Source organism: Protopterus annectens, chromosome 10.part0 (assembly GCF_019279795.1).
Source record: "Protopterus annectens isolate FY-2018-M chromosome 10.part0, PAN1.0, whole genome shotgun sequence".
NCBI classification, from domain to species: Eukaryota; Metazoa; Chordata; order Ceratodontiformes; family Protopteridae; genus Protopterus; species Protopterus annectens.
In genome coordinates this window covers 828,820,990-828,837,756 of record NC_056744.1, presented here as the reverse complement: position 1 = coordinate 828,837,756, position 16,767 = coordinate 828,820,990, and the positions used below count along the sequence as shown (strand labels likewise).

Sequence of the window (16,767 nt, the reverse complement as noted above, 5' to 3'; positions counted from 1 at the left end):
GGATGCTACTCAGGGTTAGGGTCATACCTGCCTGGGATACAAAATCGGAGAGCTCCTCCATGTCTCTTTTCATGTAGTCCAGGGAGGTACGTCTCAGGTCATTCACACCAACATGGACAATGACAGTGTTATATTTGTACTTATTGTGGAGTGACCTGAGTGCATGCGTTATGTGGCGGATCCTGGCACCTGACAGTAACTTTCTCCTTGTTTAGTCTAGTGAGTGGAACATCAGTGTGCCTGACTATAGAGTCACCTATGACTGGAGTGTTGGGTACGTTGTTATGCCTTATGGGCTGTGGCACACTGAGTTTGTGGGCTATGTGACATTTGGGTTGTGTTGGGGGGGTGGAGTTTGCTTGCTTTTATGCTTTGGATGTCCCTGATGATTGGGCAGGTTTTTATTGAGTGCCTCCGCCAATGTAGGTGTGTTATTCTGAGGATTAGGGAAAAAAGTAGGCAAATAAATGGACTGGTGTAAGGCCACACTGGACATCACCTTGGGCATAAAAGATGGGCTAGTCCTGAGGGAAACCCTGTCCGCATGGAAGATAATGAAAGGTTCCACTGCCATAAGGGCCTGCAGTTCAAGACACTCTTCTAGCTGAAGTGATGGCTAAAAGTAAAGCTGTTTTCCAAGAGAGGAATTTCAACTCTGCTGTAGCAGTCGGTTCAAAGGGGGGGGGGGGGAGAGTAAGTTTTTCCAATACAAAGTTAAGGTCCCAGGTAGAAGTGGGAGCTCTTAAATTGTTGGCCCCTCTAAGGAATTGTTTTACCAGAGAATGAGAGAAGAGGGGTGGCTCAGTATTATATTCAGCTGAGATGGCTGAGGCATGAATTTTAATTGAAGAGAAGAAAAGGCCCTTGTGGAGCATTTCAGTTAAGTAATCTAGTATATGGGGTAAGCTGGGCACTGCTGTGCCCATCCCCTGAGACTGGCTCCAGGAACAGTATATTTTCCACTTTCTGAATAGGATTTTCTAGTACTAGGCCTCCTTGCCTCAAGAATGACATCCAGCACCTGCTTACTGAGGGTTGCTAGAGTTGAGCTCAGGGGATTAGCCAGGCTGCAAAGTTCAGGGTTTGAAGCTGAGGGTGCAGAATCTGGCCCGCTTGTTGGGACAGCAGGGAAGGGGTCTGAGTTAGGTGCCAAGGTTGCAGTGTTGTCAGACTGCGCAAAAGAGGGTACCAGTGCTGGCGTGGCCAGTCTGGTGCAATCAGGATTGCCCTTGGCTTGTCCTGTTTGATCTTTAGTAGAACCTTCAAGAGGAGAGGCAGAGGGGGAAAGGCATAGACTGAGAGGCTTTCCCAGGTAAAGGACAGGGCATCCACTTTCCAAGCTTGACTGTGGGGAGCTCTGGTGCAGTACTTGCTCAAATGGTAGTTCTGAGGGAAGGCAAACGGGTCTACCTCCGGAGTCCCCCATTTGTTCATCAAGAGCTTGACTATTTTCGGTTCCAGTCTCTATTCGTGTGAGTCCATGAGATTTCTGCTTAAGTCGTCTGCCAGTGAATTTAGTTTGCCTGGCAGGAATTGAGCTTGTAGGTGCACTTGGTTGCTCAAGGCTGTATTCCACAGAGCCATGGCTAGTCTGCAGAGTGGGTAGAAATGCCCCCCCCCCTGCTTGTTTATGCACTACATAACTGTGGTGTTGTCTGTCTTTACCAATAGTTGTCCTGGAAGAATAAGGTCTTTGAAGGCTGTCAGAGCATTCTGTACAGCTAACATTTATTTTTAATTGATATGCCGGTGCATCTGCTTTGGGTTCCATTTGCCCTGAATGCACTGCCCTGCCATGTGAGCCCCCCATGCATAGTCTGATGCGTCTGTTGTTAGGGTTTGGACAGAAGGGGGTAGAGTGAAAGGAAGCCCCTTGTTGTGGTTGCAGGCCTCTGCCCTTAGACAAGGGATGATAGGAATTATTGTTTCCAGGTCCTGAGAATGTTGACACCATAGACTTTTTAGATACCACTGAAGTTTCCTCATATGCAGTTTTGCATATGGAATTAACAGAATGCAAAAGGCCATGAACCCCAGAGCTTGCAGTATTTTCCTTGCAGATAGCTGGGTTTTTGTGGCCAGTAGGTTGAAGCAAGTTGTCAAATTTGTTTCTCTGGTGTGAGGAATGCCATCTGGAAAGTTGTGTTCAATCTTGCTCCCAGGAATACAATCTGTTGGCAGGGTACTAGGTGTGATTTCTTCTCATTGATGGTGTACCCCAGTGAAGTTGGAAGTCTCTTTAAAAATGCCAGGTGCTATAATAGCAAGTCCTGACTTTCTGCCTGAATCAGGCAATCGTCCACATATGGGTAAATCTGAATATTTCTCTGCTTGCAAAATGCAATGGCTGGAGCTAGGCACTTTGTGAATACCCTGGGCGCAGTAGATAAGCCAAAAGGAAGTGCACAGAACTTATAGTGCATGGAGCCTGCCCTGAAGCGTAGGTATTTCCTGCAAGATTCCCTGATTGGGATTGTGCAGGTAAGCTTCTTTTAAGTCTAGGGTTGCCAGCCAGGCATCCTTGGCTAGCATAGGAAGCAGCTGTTGGAGAGTTAGTATTTTGAATTTTGGAACCACCAGAAAGGTGTTGAGAATAGACAGATCCAGGCCGGGACGCCAGGAGTTTTTTTTTTCTGGGAACCAGGAACAGTCTTGAATAAAAGCCTTGTCCCCTTTGTTCTGCTGGGACAGGTTGAATAGCCTTGATGCTGAGGAGAGAAAGAGAGAGAGCACTTGTTTTTGGGCCTCTGCCCACTGGTTTGGGGGGAGGTCTGGCCATCCACTTAGGGTTGGGAGTGAGTGGAAGTGGAATCTATATCCTAGGGAAACTATGTTTAAAACCCATTTGTCTTGGGTAATGTATTTCCAGTTTTTTGCATGTAGGGCAAGCTTTCCTCCTAAAGGTGCAAGTAGTTGGGCAAGGCTTGGAGGAGTTAAGGATAAGTCATTTTGCAATTTTACCATAGGGGGGTGGCTTACTACTCCCTGCTTTGGATGTGGGAGCACCCCGCTGCTTATATCTGTGCATAACCTGAGACTGAAGTCTTGATGGTCTGCTGCCCCTGGGTTTGGACTGAGTAGGCCTGGAAGGGACTGGAAAGGACCAGTTCTTTGAAGGCCAATGCCTACTGAATCTAGGTGGTTGCACTTGTAAGAAATATTTAACAGTTTGCGTAGATTTAGCTTTTTCCTCCATTCTTTTGAGGATTTCTGCTTTATTGCCAAAAAGGCACTCTTGGTTTAAGGGTGCATCCAGTAATTTTGCTTTTACATGATCTGGCAAGTTTTGTTCCTTAAGCCAAGCATGCCTTCTAAGTACAGACCCAGTAATGACAGCCCTGCAAGATGCTTCTAAAGCATCAAAACCACACTGCAAAGTATGTTTATCAACTTGGTCAGCAGAATGTAAATCTTTGTTTTCTGCACAGTCAGGAATCAACATAATTTTCTGTTTAATTAGCCCCATAATATTCTGCTGATACTTTAACATATGAAACTGGCAATTTAAAGCACTAATGGCCAGAGTAGCAGAGCTGTATACCTTCTTACCCCACCTGTGTAAAGCCCTAGAATCCCTGTCAGAAGGGGTAGGATTTTTGGCAGTAGTAGCCTTAATGCCTTTTGGTCCTTGGGAAATGGTCACTGGATCCGCAGTAGGATTCTTGAAGAGGAATTTGTGAGCGTCAGGTACTCTATAGTACCTGTTAGGTTTCCTGGGAGCTGGAGGCAAAGGTTTGATTCCAAGAAAACATCATCTACAATCTCCAGAACAGGAGGGATAGCTAGATGCATGTGCTGAGGCAGGTTTAAAAATTCCCTAAGTTTCTTTTTGGACTGAGAATCGTCCTGGCTTTGCCAGCGGAAATGCTCCCTAAGGGTATGCAAGGTGTCACCAAAAGAAAAATCTTCTGGAGGGGAAGCAGAGGGAATGGAATCCTCTGCATCAGAATCCTCATAGGTAGATAAGGGTAAGTCCTGGTAGTCAGAAGGAACACAAATATCAGATTCCTGATCAGAAGAAAAATCAGTTCTAGGTCTCTCAGAAGTGGAAGGCTGGCTTCTCCTAATTAAGGTAATAAGGTATCCAGCCATTCTAATCATTTGTTTTTGAGTCATGTGGGCCTGAGAATGCACTTTGGTCGTCGGTTTTCTAGGCGTAGTGCGAACTTTAGGCCTGAGGAACTCTGCATTTTTGGCTTGAAACGAAGTCGTCGGTTTAATATGATAATCGGTAGGCCTGAATACACCCTCAGAAGCTGGTGCCTGCACAGCGGCTCCGGACCCATCCAAGGCAGAGACATCCACAGGTTCCATAGTCAAAGAAGCATCTCGTGGCATACCGGGCTCCGAATGGGTCTCAGTAGAGGCCTGCGAATCTGTAGAAGCGGGTATCAGGGGCTGCGAAAGCGTCTCACTGAGTACTGGTGGACTGGCGACTAGCTTAACAGAAGCATCGTAGGCAGTTTTGGACCTATACGGTCTGTCTCTGTCTTTATCCTTACGTTTTTTCAGAAGATCGGTAGTTGGATGGCTTAACAAAGCCATTTCGGAGTATGGAGATTAAGAGCAAAAGTATTTAGCTACAAAAATAGCCAGACGACGAATAGTTCAGGCGTTGAACAAGACACAAAACTGACAGTGAAGGACATTGTGGTCTGGGCCTAAACAGGTGACGCAGTAAGAATGAAAATCTCTATGAGATATTTGCTTTCCACAGGCAAGACAATTATTAATTTTTTCTGACATCGGTTAGAGCAAGAAAAAAAGGATCCCCAACTGGGTACTTATCTTTTAGAAGACTTCCGGTCTGAAACTCGAAAACGAAAATTTCAGGAGTCGGTTGACCAGCACTTGCGAACTAGTTCTGCTTCAAGCACCACACGGCAAGAAAGACTGATGGAATGGCATCAGCTGCATGTTTTATACCCCTGACGTCATGGAAGAAGCGACAGCATCCAACGCAGAAATCCCAAGACTCAGGTATTCATGCCGACTGAGGGCTACCTGCGGGCAGATAATCCAAATATGATGACTGCAACAGTGAAACACGAAGAACATCCTAGCCAGCAGTAAAGAGGCCAGTGCTTTTTCAAATCCTGACCAGGAAAAAACATGAATGAGGTGGGTAAGCTGAAATGTTATGACTTAGTGTTACAATGATCCTCTGCAAGGATTTACAACTTCAGAACATACACAGATTCAAATATAAATTCTGTTTACCAAATAAACACATTCTGACAAAACTAATGAACAGCAAAATTCTCAGTGCATAGGCGGCAAGTTTGTCACATTGTAGACAATGACCTGGAGAAAAACTTCAGTCAATGATGAGCAGAGTGGGATGCAAAACAATAAGCAATGAAAACTAACTCTCATTCACAGGACTCCTGGTACATAAGCAGCACCCACCAGGTTCCATGACTACTGCTAAGTTACACTATGGAGAAGATCACAAGAGAGGTTCAGATGCAATGAGTCACTATGTCTTCTGTGTTACAAAGGGGGTAGGGAATACTTAAGCCACACAAGATTTAGACACTTTCATTTTCAAATGGTATACATGATCAGCTTGTTCTGAACTATTAAATGCTCTACAAGCCACACTACAGATAAGGGTGTATTCCCTGGATGACAAATTAATTTCCAAATGGGCAGCATCCCATATCCTCCATTACATGGATGCCAGTAATGTTGGTACTAGAGGTCAAGTGCAGTAAATGACTGAACCTGGGACTGACAAGTTTTGAGTAGGGAAAAATTAAACCTGTATGAAAATCATGTTTTATGTTAGACAAACAAAACTTTGACCATACCTTCTTTACAAAGACCAAAATCTGCAATTTTCACAAAGCCTTCTGTATCCAGTAACAGATTATCCAACTTCAGATCTCTAAGATGTGGAAGAAAAAGAAATTAGTCTCAGACATTTTGTGGGCTGCACAATGCTAAATCGCTAAAATGTCTTCTTTATAAAACGTATACATATATTTTTTATCTCTCTCTCATTCTGTCCGCCAAAATAATAAATAGCTCTTTCACTTCTCTATCTCATCAGTAATAAAGCAGTAGTAGGGAAAAGAGATAGCACAGAGGTCCATCCTCCATGAAATTTGGGCATTTTACAACATACAACCCTCCCCACTGGCACTGAATGGTGCAACACCAAAGGTGGGCTTTCCATGTGTGACTTGCAACACAGCTATAATGCTTCTTCATTGCCTGGCAAGCTGTATCACTCATTTAATAGCCTACCCTTGCACCTACAATACAAAATCTTCTTCAGCTGGCAATTGCACAGAGGTCCTAACCATCGCATTCCCACAAGATGAGAAAGTTTTTGTCAGTCTGTTGTTATCCTCAGTCAGCTATTCCAGTAGCTGGGCTTGCAATCTGAACCCAGTTTTTGAGAACTACTACCAATGCCCCATAAAAATCTCTATCCTCCTGTGCCACAGAGCTATATTCTTCATAAAGTCTACAAGATAAAATACTGTGCAGTCATCAGGAAAAAAAAAAAACATCTGATATCTGCTAGAGAATGTTGTGAGAGTTTTGCAGTTTTTTTGGTAATCAAAACAGATTTTAAAGCCAAAGAAAACATATTACTGCATTCCCGTGGCACTTTTCAGAGTAAAGTATAGTGGAATGAAAACCCCAACTATAACCAACATGGCCCATGCTCGAGTAGCAGCTCAAGTACTTCAAGAACTGGATGGAGGAGGATGGTACTGAGTAGATTACGCCAGCTTGTCCACTTTGGGAGAAACAGTGGTCCCAGCAGGCTGACGATCACCAAACAAAAAGACACTTGTAAGGCACCAAAAATGGCCAGTACTATGAGCATGTGGATAGCATCATGCATGGGACGGACCACATGAGGTACTGTGGTGATGTGAACGCTCACGTCAGCCATCAGCAGCTGGGTAAGGGCCTACTGAAGTCCTCTCATTTTTTTTAAACAAAATATCTTTACTAAATGTTCATGCATGAAATAGGCAATATTACATTTATATAAATGAAAATAAACCATAATGATACAATCTCACTTGCAAACATTATACCTTACAAACCAGGCCATCACAACTGTAGCTGCAAACATACATCACTTTTAATTTATCCATTCATTGCCAGTCAACCAGTACATAGCTCATTCAAATCCTGCCTTCTTTTAAACCTTGTTCCTCCTCTGCATGTATTTATCCCACATTTCCCATTTTTTCCTATGTAATTTGCTCCTACCCTTTTTCAAAGATCCCAGTTCCAGTTGCTTTATCTCTGTTACTATCCTTGTTACTTCTAGTAAAGTTGGCTTAGACTCTGATTTCCATTTTCTAGTAATTGTTTTTTTGGCAACCATCATAATTAGACTCAAGGCGACATGACTAAGTTTAATCAATTCCGATTTCTGTATCACAGCTCAAAAAATAATTTCCCTAGTTACTCCAGCTATGTTATATGGGTTGGAGACAGTGGCATTGACAAAAAGGCAGGAGTTTGAGCTGGATATGGCAGAGTTAAAGATGTTAAGATTTGCACCGGGTGTGACGAGGGTAGACAGGATTAGGAATAAGTATATTAGAAGGCCAGCCCAGGTTGGAAGGTTTGGAGGCAAAGCCAGAGAGGCAAGAGTACGTTGGTTTGGACATGTGCTGAGGAGGGATGCTGAGTATATTGGGAAAAAGATGCTAAGGATGAAGCTACCAGGTAACAGGAAAAGAGGAAGGCCTAAGATAAGGTTTATGGATCTGGTGAGAGAGGACATGCAGGTGGTTGGTGTGACAGAGCAAGATGCAGAGGGCAGGAAAAAATGGAAACAGGTGATCAGCTGTGGCAACCCCTAACGGGAACAGCCGAAAGAAGAAGATGATGATGATGATGACTCCAATTTGGTCACCCAGCATCTCAGACAGTGCAGACTGCAAGGAATCTTTAAAGTCTGCCAGCTCATTACTCTCCCAGAAAATATGTTTTCAGTTACCTCTTTCTTCCCCATCACACCTCCAACATTTGCTGTCTACCTGAGGAAAAATTATTTGGAGCCTGCTTGGGTTATAAAAATACCTATGTAAACACTTCAAGGCAAAGATTCTAACTCTTCTAGATTTTGTAGCATATTTGGGAGACATACATATATCCCCCATTGTTGCTTTGTGAATTGCTTATTCAATCTCTCTTCCCAATTCTTCTTAACCTCCTTTGATTGATTCTTATAGTTATCATGCAATATTTTATATGCTCTAAACATTATTCCTTTCTTAATAGCAACTTCTGTTCTAGAATCTACCATAAACTCTACCAGTGCTGGTCTTTCATTTAGGATCCTCTATTTCTACCTCTTTGCCTATACTCTGATATCAATCCTTGATTACTGAATTCCTCTCATTGAAGGAATGCTAGTAAGAGCAACCTTCATTAGCTGTCTGGAAGATGGCTCCTCTGGTTATCTCTCACCTTGTAACAGGAATTCCCTAGCAGGAGAGGAACTAATGGACTCAAGACCCATAGTTGGAGGTTCAATGCTCTACAGTCCCAAACACAAAGTAACAAAATAAAACAGTTTTCAGAGTGCCAAGTCACACAGACCCTACCATGCAAGGCTTGCTTCTGGTTTCAAATCAGTTATGCTACCCCATGCTGTACAAGAAGTAAGAGACATGCAAAGACTGATTAATAATCTATTATGATAATATGCTCAAGTTATTCTTGCACAAATCAAAAATATCAAATCTCCTGATATTAAAAAATATCCAGACATGATTTTTTTAAGGATCACAACTTGGTGATTCAGTGCGCAAATAATTAAAAAATGCATCTCTTCCATGTATGTGATGGTCTTTATTGCCTCACATTCAACTCCCAGAAGTCAGCCATTCAAGAACTCCTGACACTAGAGTTTCACTGAAACTGCACTTTATTTCCTATTCTCAGACAAGGAGCAAGCACACACATCTGAGGACCACAGTAATCCAGACATGCCATCTGTCTACAGTTCTAAAGATTTAAGTTAGTAGATAGTATACCATGAAACTGCTTACCTGTACACTATCTTGTGGTCATGCAGAAACTGTAAACCAAGGACTACACAAGCAGCATAAAATCTGCCAGAAATAAAGAAGAGAGTAAAAACTTAGATAACACAACAAACAAAGCCATTTAACCATGCAATACATTGCCTCAATTTAATGACACTGCTTTATTATAATAAAAACAGGTTAGTATCAACATTTTTAAAGCAGGAAAGTTATGTCTGCCTTTAGTTCCAAACAGGTTCAATGAAACATTGTTCAAAACATGCATGTGGTTTAAACAAACACAACTGACATTTTTGCTTAACATGCAACATATCTTTTTATTTTTCAAACATTCTCTGCTGCATGTAACACTACCAAACATGTTGCACATCTTAAAGCTCTTCAACAGTAAAAAACATTTTACTAATTTTGATATGGACTGGGAACATGGTATTAATTTGTTAGACTCCTTTCCTTCACTAATCACAAGTTTGGAAGGGTCTCGCCTCACTCCACTAGCAAAGTATTATCAACAGCATATTCAATTTTGCACCTCACCTTTCACAATCACGGAACTCTCCTTTGTGCTTCATTTCTGTTGCTGTACTTCCTTACTACTCCAGGACAAATTCCAGTTTTCTCCTTGCTCACAAACCTGACATTCTACTTATTTCACGATAGTGTAATAAACCTACTACTTTTACAACTAGTCTCTACATAAACTATTTCACCGTAACATTACCACTTGGATCTGATGGTGCCCTTCTCGTTCTGATTCACGTATGGATTACAGATCCAGTTCTCAGATCCAACTTGGCCACCTTCTACAGACTTCAGCTTCCAGCCTCGAGCTCCTCCCTTTACTCACAACCCCCTGTACTAAGCACAGCTTTCTCAGATCTTGTTTGCCACCATTCGCATTGGACCAGTGCTCGAGCAGCTAAAGAAAAGCTATATTTTCTTCTTAAACCTTTCTCTCTGAATATTTCTTCCTATATTCTTCTCCCTGTCCACTAAGTTCTTTGCAAATGTTAGGGCATTCCCCCATTCCCTTTTATATATAGTTATATATTGTTATACAATTATATATAGAATTTATTCTGGTTATTGTGTTTTTTCTTACTGTTTTTACAGTTGTTGTTTGGAAGTTTGTTAAAGTTACTGTTTCTCGTGGCAACTAGACACCTTAAAAAAAGAAAAAAAATACGTGTGTGTATGTGTGTGTGTATATGTATACACAAACACACACACACAGTGTTCATTTAGCTTTTAGATAGATGGATAAACTTACTGTTTTAAATGGTGTTCAGAGTGTGGACACAAAATTTCGCACAATGATTCCCACAACAAATGTGTGTACTGTTTAGGAGCAACACACTTGCAGTCCAAGCTTGCCATTTGTTAGGGGATCAACCCCAGAGCAATTACGGACAGGCGAAATAGGTTAATTTTGAAGGGAATTCTAAACCTATCAACTCACTCTTCTCCAGGGGTTCACCCCCCTGAACAGGCTATACCGAGTTCTGTTTCGGAATCTAAGAAGCTCCCTCATAAACCCCCCCAGGGTTTCGCCAGAACCTCCAGATAAAGTTTTAAAGACCTCGGATCTGACTTCTTCGGCTCCGAGACCAGGTTCTGCACCAGTAAATCCAAAAGTCCTTTCGGATCCATCTGCATCCACTTCGACGAATGCATCTCTTATATTGCATTCTCATTCCTTCTCGGATCACACTTCCTCAAAATCCATGTCTACGGTAGCCCCTCCGGATGCTACCTGCCCATTGGATCTGAGGAAGCTGGATCAGAGGACTCAGTCACCAGTACCCTCCTTCTTAACATTGGACCTACAACTTCAGTTCCGAAGGCTAGGAGCCAGTCATCGGGGTCTTTCACTCGATCAATCTCTCCCACTGTACCAACAAAATTTTACAAACTTCAAGGCATTCCCGCCTTCCATCAATAGCTTCATCTAGATCCTCCAGAAGCCTTTCTGTGTATGATGTGGACAAGATGGTGAGGAAGATCATCAGGACTCAGATCCAGATGGAAGTCAGTTCCATCCGCTCATGGATCCATGAGCGTCCCATCCAATGTAGATTCTCCTTCTCGATACGGCTCTTGGTATTGGAGCCCCAGGACTTTAGCCAACCATCAGACTTTGTATCGGATTTGTGGACTTTCTCTTCCTCCACTTCGACAGCTGCCTTGACCACCTCTGTTCTGAGACCTTCAGATCAGAGTGAGTCTCAGATCCAGGATGTCGAGGTTGGATCTGGGGGCTGGGGTTCGGCTCCAATTTTATCAGAGCCATCTCTACCCCTTGGTGCTTTGGCTCCTCAACATTGCAGGTCTAGTTCTATCTGGTAGCTGTGGATTTGACGCCTTTGTAATTTCTTCTTCGAGGGCTTCAGTCTCGGAGTTGGTCAGGGGCTCTCCAGGTCCCTCAGCTTTCCAGATCATAGAAAAGGCTTTCTCTGCAGACAGAGACCAGATCTCTCTGGTTACTGTTACACCCCATCGCTCATCGTATCTGGGAATTGCACCTTCTATGCCTGTCCAGGGTCAGCCCATCTTGAACAGTATCCAGGATTTTCCACCTGAGGTGGTCCCCATTTCTTCCGATACCTCCCCTGAACTTCCCACAGAGGAGATGCCATGGAAGAGGACATGTAAAAGGAGGCGCTTAGACTCCCCATGGAGTCCTTCACCAAGGATACGGACCTCAACGAGGGAGAAGAATCTCCAAAATAACCACAGAAGGACGTCTTCTTTTGCAGACATTTTGGAAATTCTGAAACACAGAGGTGGTTGGTCATCCCTGGGTCTTACTTCTGAGGAGTCTGTATTTCTGGAAGCCTTCAGGATGGGCCCATCTACATCTTGGGTTAACCCCCCCCCCCCGGTGGACCCTCTAACAGAACTGGTGGCCTGCCACTTCTGGAAGGAGCCGGACACTATAGAACCCATGCCCAAATGACCTGACAAAATCCTTTCCCCCCTTAAAGACTGTTCCTTTTGAACTAAAGATATTCCAGCTGACATCATGGTGGTGGCAGCTGCCACCAAGAAAGAACTAGCTGAACAAAGCGCTACTGTCCACCTGCCTAATTGGGAGTCTAGAACAATGGACAGGTTCATCAAGCGCATTTACAATTCGGCCACTTTCACACTAATAGCGCTCAACTACCTGGCACATTTTATTTACCTGCAGAAAAACCTGGGCAAGGCACACTCTGATTCGTTGACAGAGACTATGTCAACAAAGGACTATGGGAAAATTTCTCCAAAGCTGGCTACTCTCTCTTCCCTTCACAATTCATCCATAAGGCTCATCTCTCCCTCAGCAAAGAGTACCTGAAGGGCAGCCGGCACTGGCATTGCTGTGCACAGACATGCCTGGATGAGGCTTTGACACTTTACAGAGCCCTTATCTTTTGTCAATGCACCTTTGATCGTTCCTCGTTGTTTGGACCATCAGTTAAAGACACACTGACATGCAACGAGAAAGATGTCAAGACTTTGTCTGCTGTAGGGATCAAGTTTTCAACCCCCCAACGTACCTACTCCTGGAATCAGACAGAGGTCAAAAAGATTTGGTTCTGTAAATCTCAAGGGTCTTTTCCTGACCAATGTTTAGAACTTCCCTCAAGAGGCAGAGGAGGGGGCTTCAAATGGGGACACTGCCCCAGAGGCAGAGGGGCCCTGCAAAATCAGGGCATCCAAGAACCTTTCTCAAATAAGCTCCATCAGTACTCCTAAAGTGTTGACTGACTACTCTGCCCTGGCATCAGTCGGGGGTCGTTCTTCTCTACACTCAAGTGCCTGGGTCCAGTTAAACAATGTTTGGGTGCAAGGCATAATATGCAGAGGCTATTACATTCCCTTTTCCCTTACGCTACCAGGAACATGAAGGACACTCCCCAATGGTTTCACCCAGTCAGAGGGAGACTGCAGTATTAGAAATTCAAGTGTTACTGTGAAAAAAAGAGTCATCCAAGAGGTCCCAACCAGAGAGGATCCAGAACTTACTCCTGCTTCTTTTTAGTGTCAAAGAAGACTGGGGACTCAAGGCCAATCTTGGACCTAAGCAAACTGAACTTGTTTAAGAAAGGGAAGTTTGAGATGGCTACTGTACAGACTATCCTTCCATCATTAAGGAAGGATGACTGGATGTACTATGTGGACTTAAAGGGTATGTACTATCACATCAAAATAAGACAGGCGCTCCAGGAGTCACTTGCACTTCCAGCTGGGAGCCAGTCACTACCAGTTCAGAGCCATGCTCTTTCGACTCACCACAACCTCCAGGGTGTTTACCAAATGCATGGCAGTGGTTGTAGCTCATCTCAGACTGCAAGGCTTTCTGGTGTTCCTGTACTTAGATGACCACCTCCCGATTGCCCTAACTAGGTGTCAGCTTTCTCGTGCCAGAGATTACTTTTACCAGATATTGCATCTCCTAGGCATCACTATAAATCAGGACAAATCACAACCAGTTCCAGTTTAATCTTTGGAGTTTACTGGGGCTCAGCTGAACACAATTACCCAAATGGCTTTGTTGCCCCTACATAGGATAGACACCTTAAGGAACCAAGTCCAAACATTACTACTACATCTTGCCCCTCCTGCCAAGCTTGTTCTTTGAGCTCTTGGATCTACGGCGACATCTATAACATTAATACCTATGGCAAGGTTCTATATGCGTACTCGCCAGAGGACCTTAGATGTGCAGTGGTCTATATTTCATCAGTCTCTATCTAGTCCTATCAAGTAGACAAAAATTTGCAAAACCCACCTGGAATGGTGGATTCATTCCAACCTGTCAGTAGGCAGACCATTCATCCTTCCCTTGCCCACAGCCACTTCCCACCTACAGTAGTGGTGGTGGGGAATTTCAAGGGGAAGATGATCCCAGCACGTGGACTGCCATAGAGACCACCTTGCATATCAGTGTCCTAGAGACGAGAGCTGTTCTTTCACTGCAAGCCTTTCAGGACATTCTCCCTCTGGGGACTATTGCGATTCATACAGACAATACATCAGTAGTCTGGTACATCAACAAACAAAGAGGAACCTGTTCTTACCCCCTTTGCAGAGAGGCCATGAGAATTTGGAATGGGTGATCTCTTCACACCACTTTCTCACTGCAACTCACATACCGGGGAAATCCAACGTGCTGGCAGACAAGTTCAGCTGATCCATCCTGATGCCTCAGGAGTGGTCCCTCAATCAAACAATAGCAAATTAGATTTTCGGTTGCTGGGACCAGCCTTGCTGCAACCTTTTTGCCTCCCCCCACAACAAGTGCAGCAGGCACTTCACGATGACTCTTCCCGCCCATGAGTCTTCAAGGGATGCTCTAGTCCACAACTGGCCCTCCAGTCTCCTTTATGCCTATCTTCCCCTTCCGTTGATCTCAAATTGCTTCAAAAAGCCAAATGGTTGAATAACACTGTAATCCTCATTTCTCCTTATTGGCCTCATCAGATTTGGCTCCAATTTCTCTGGTCTCATCTAAAGTATCCTCCATGGATACTGGAGCACAAGCGGGACCTCTTAGCTCATCCATTGCTAGGACTCCATCAATATCTGGCCACTCTCAAGCTAACCGCATGGTTTCTCCAATTTCAATGATTAAGGGGGTCCAGGTTTTCATCTCCAGTCAAGAGTAGCTTTAGCTTCGCAAAAGGCATCTACCAAAAAAGTATAATGAAGCAAGTGGAACAGTTTCTGAATTTGGGCCGCCAAGCAGAAAACAGACCCTTATTCAGCCTCTGTCCCTGCCATCTTTTCTTTTCTGGCTTCCTTGTTTAAAGAGGGATCCAGCTTCACCACGATTAAAACTGGTGGCCATATCCAACTTCCATTCTGGGTTGTTTTCAGGTTCTGTCGCTTCTTCTAGATTATGTAGAGCCTTTATGAAGGGAGTCTTCCTTCTTAAACCACAAATCAAAGACCCCACTTCTCCTTGGGATCTCCCTTTCATCCTCCAAGGTCTAACTCAAAAGCCTTTCGAACCAGCTAGTGACTGTGACATAAAATTTTTGTCTTGGAAGATATTTTTTTAGTGGCCATCACCTTAGCAAGAAGAATTTCTGAATTACAAGTACTTTCTTCTAAACCACCTTATATTATTTTCCATGAAGACAGAGTCTCCCTTCTTACTAATCCATATTTTATGACTAAAGTGGCTACTGAATCAAATATTAATCAGACTACACAGTTACCAGTTTTCTTCCCAAATTATTCCAATGAAGGGAAATATATGTTACATTTGCTGGACGTTCATATGCAACTATATTTCTATCTTCACAGGACCAAGCAAATCAGGAAATTAGGTCAATTATTTATTTCTTTTTCACAGAATTGCCTGGGACATGCAGTAATGAAGTTAACTCTTGCAAAGTGGACTACTAATTGCATTTCCTTAATATACAATAAGAACAATTTGAAACTGTCTACTCCCCCCTAAAGCCCATTCAACTAGAGGTGTAGCCAACATCAACTGCCTTTTCATCCAGAAAATCTACTGATGATATCTGTACAGCAGCTACTTTGTCTAAACACCATATATTTGTGACTCATTACAAAGTGGACACTTGTCTCTAGACACAGAGCTGCTTTTGGTTCGACAGTGCTCTGGCATACCCTTCCTTGAGGCCACCCAGGACAGACTGTAGCTGGGGACACTGATCCAGATGTGAATCAGAACAAGGACATTAGATTTTTAAGTTATGTACTTACCATAACTACGCATCTGTGTTGTCCATTCTTGTAATGATTCACCTTCCCTCCAATCTGTCCCCCGGCCTGAGAAATTTTTCCGGAGGATCTACGAAGCATTTATAGGAACCTTTTTTCCTGGTTGAGCCTCTGGGTTTTCTCCTTTTTCTTCCTTTTATTTCTAATGGGCAGCAAACTTGATCTGAAGAAGTTGTGCTTAGTACAGGGGAATGCCTGGAAGCTGAAGTCTGTAGAAGGCAGCCAAGTAGAACCCGAGAATCAGATCCGTAACCCATATGTGAATGAGAATGGGCAACACAGATGCCAAGTTATGGTAAGTACATAAAATTTTGCTCCAATTCCTCCAAGCTATGTTAAAAGTTGTACAAAAGGAGGTAAGAACTCCGTGCAACCAGAAAAAACTCAATAATTACTGAAAGATATAGTCACGTGGTAAACAACCAGCAACAAATGATTAACTTTAGCTGGTGAGCAACACACCACAGTAACCAGCAAATAAATCCCGATAGCCTTACACAGCAAATGCATTAGGCAAGATTCTTTCCAAAGCTGTTAATATTCTTAAAACCAAAGGCTAAGGCTAGGTGCCCTGAAGCTTTGGAAGCTGGCTGGCTGTTGCATCCTTGGCAGGACATAACCTGTATAGCTAAGGCTACTGCAGAAGCGATCAATATGATGAACATCACAGCCTGTATAGGATATCTACTGGCCAGTCTGAAACGAAACCCCGTCAGCTCTCCCACACCTACAAAGGATATTCAATACCAGCCTTCAAACAAGTTTTGTGCTGGATAAATAGAGAACAGAAACAGTCGTACCCCTAAATGAAAGTGGGTAGTGAACAGACCTGGGTAACTACAGACCACTATGACTAATCTCATTTGCAAGGCTATGGAAAGGATCATTATGGAATTAGTAGACAAGAACACAGGCAACCAACAAATTCTTGACCTGAGCCAGTTTGATTAGTCAAGGGTAGATCCTGCCTGCTTAACTTAGTTGAACTCTGAGA

General features: G+C 43.4%; 1 protein-coding gene across 1 annotated transcript in view; it reads right to left on the bottom strand.

Annotated features, from left to right (window-relative positions):
• The window catches only part of PKN2 (protein kinase N2), a 2,214,272-nt gene that overhangs the window by 480,710 nt on the left and 1,716,795 nt on the right, over positions 1 to 16,767 (bottom strand). Inside the window, exons 17-18 of the mRNA XM_044085632.1 lie at positions 9,036 to 9,098; positions 5,814 to 5,890 (exon numbers count right to left, since the gene is read on the bottom strand). Of these exons, the coding sequence (XP_043941567.1) occupies positions 5,814 to 5,890; positions 9,036 to 9,098 (140 nt within the window). The remainder of the gene's footprint in view (positions 1 to 5,813; positions 5,891 to 9,035; positions 9,099 to 16,767) is intronic.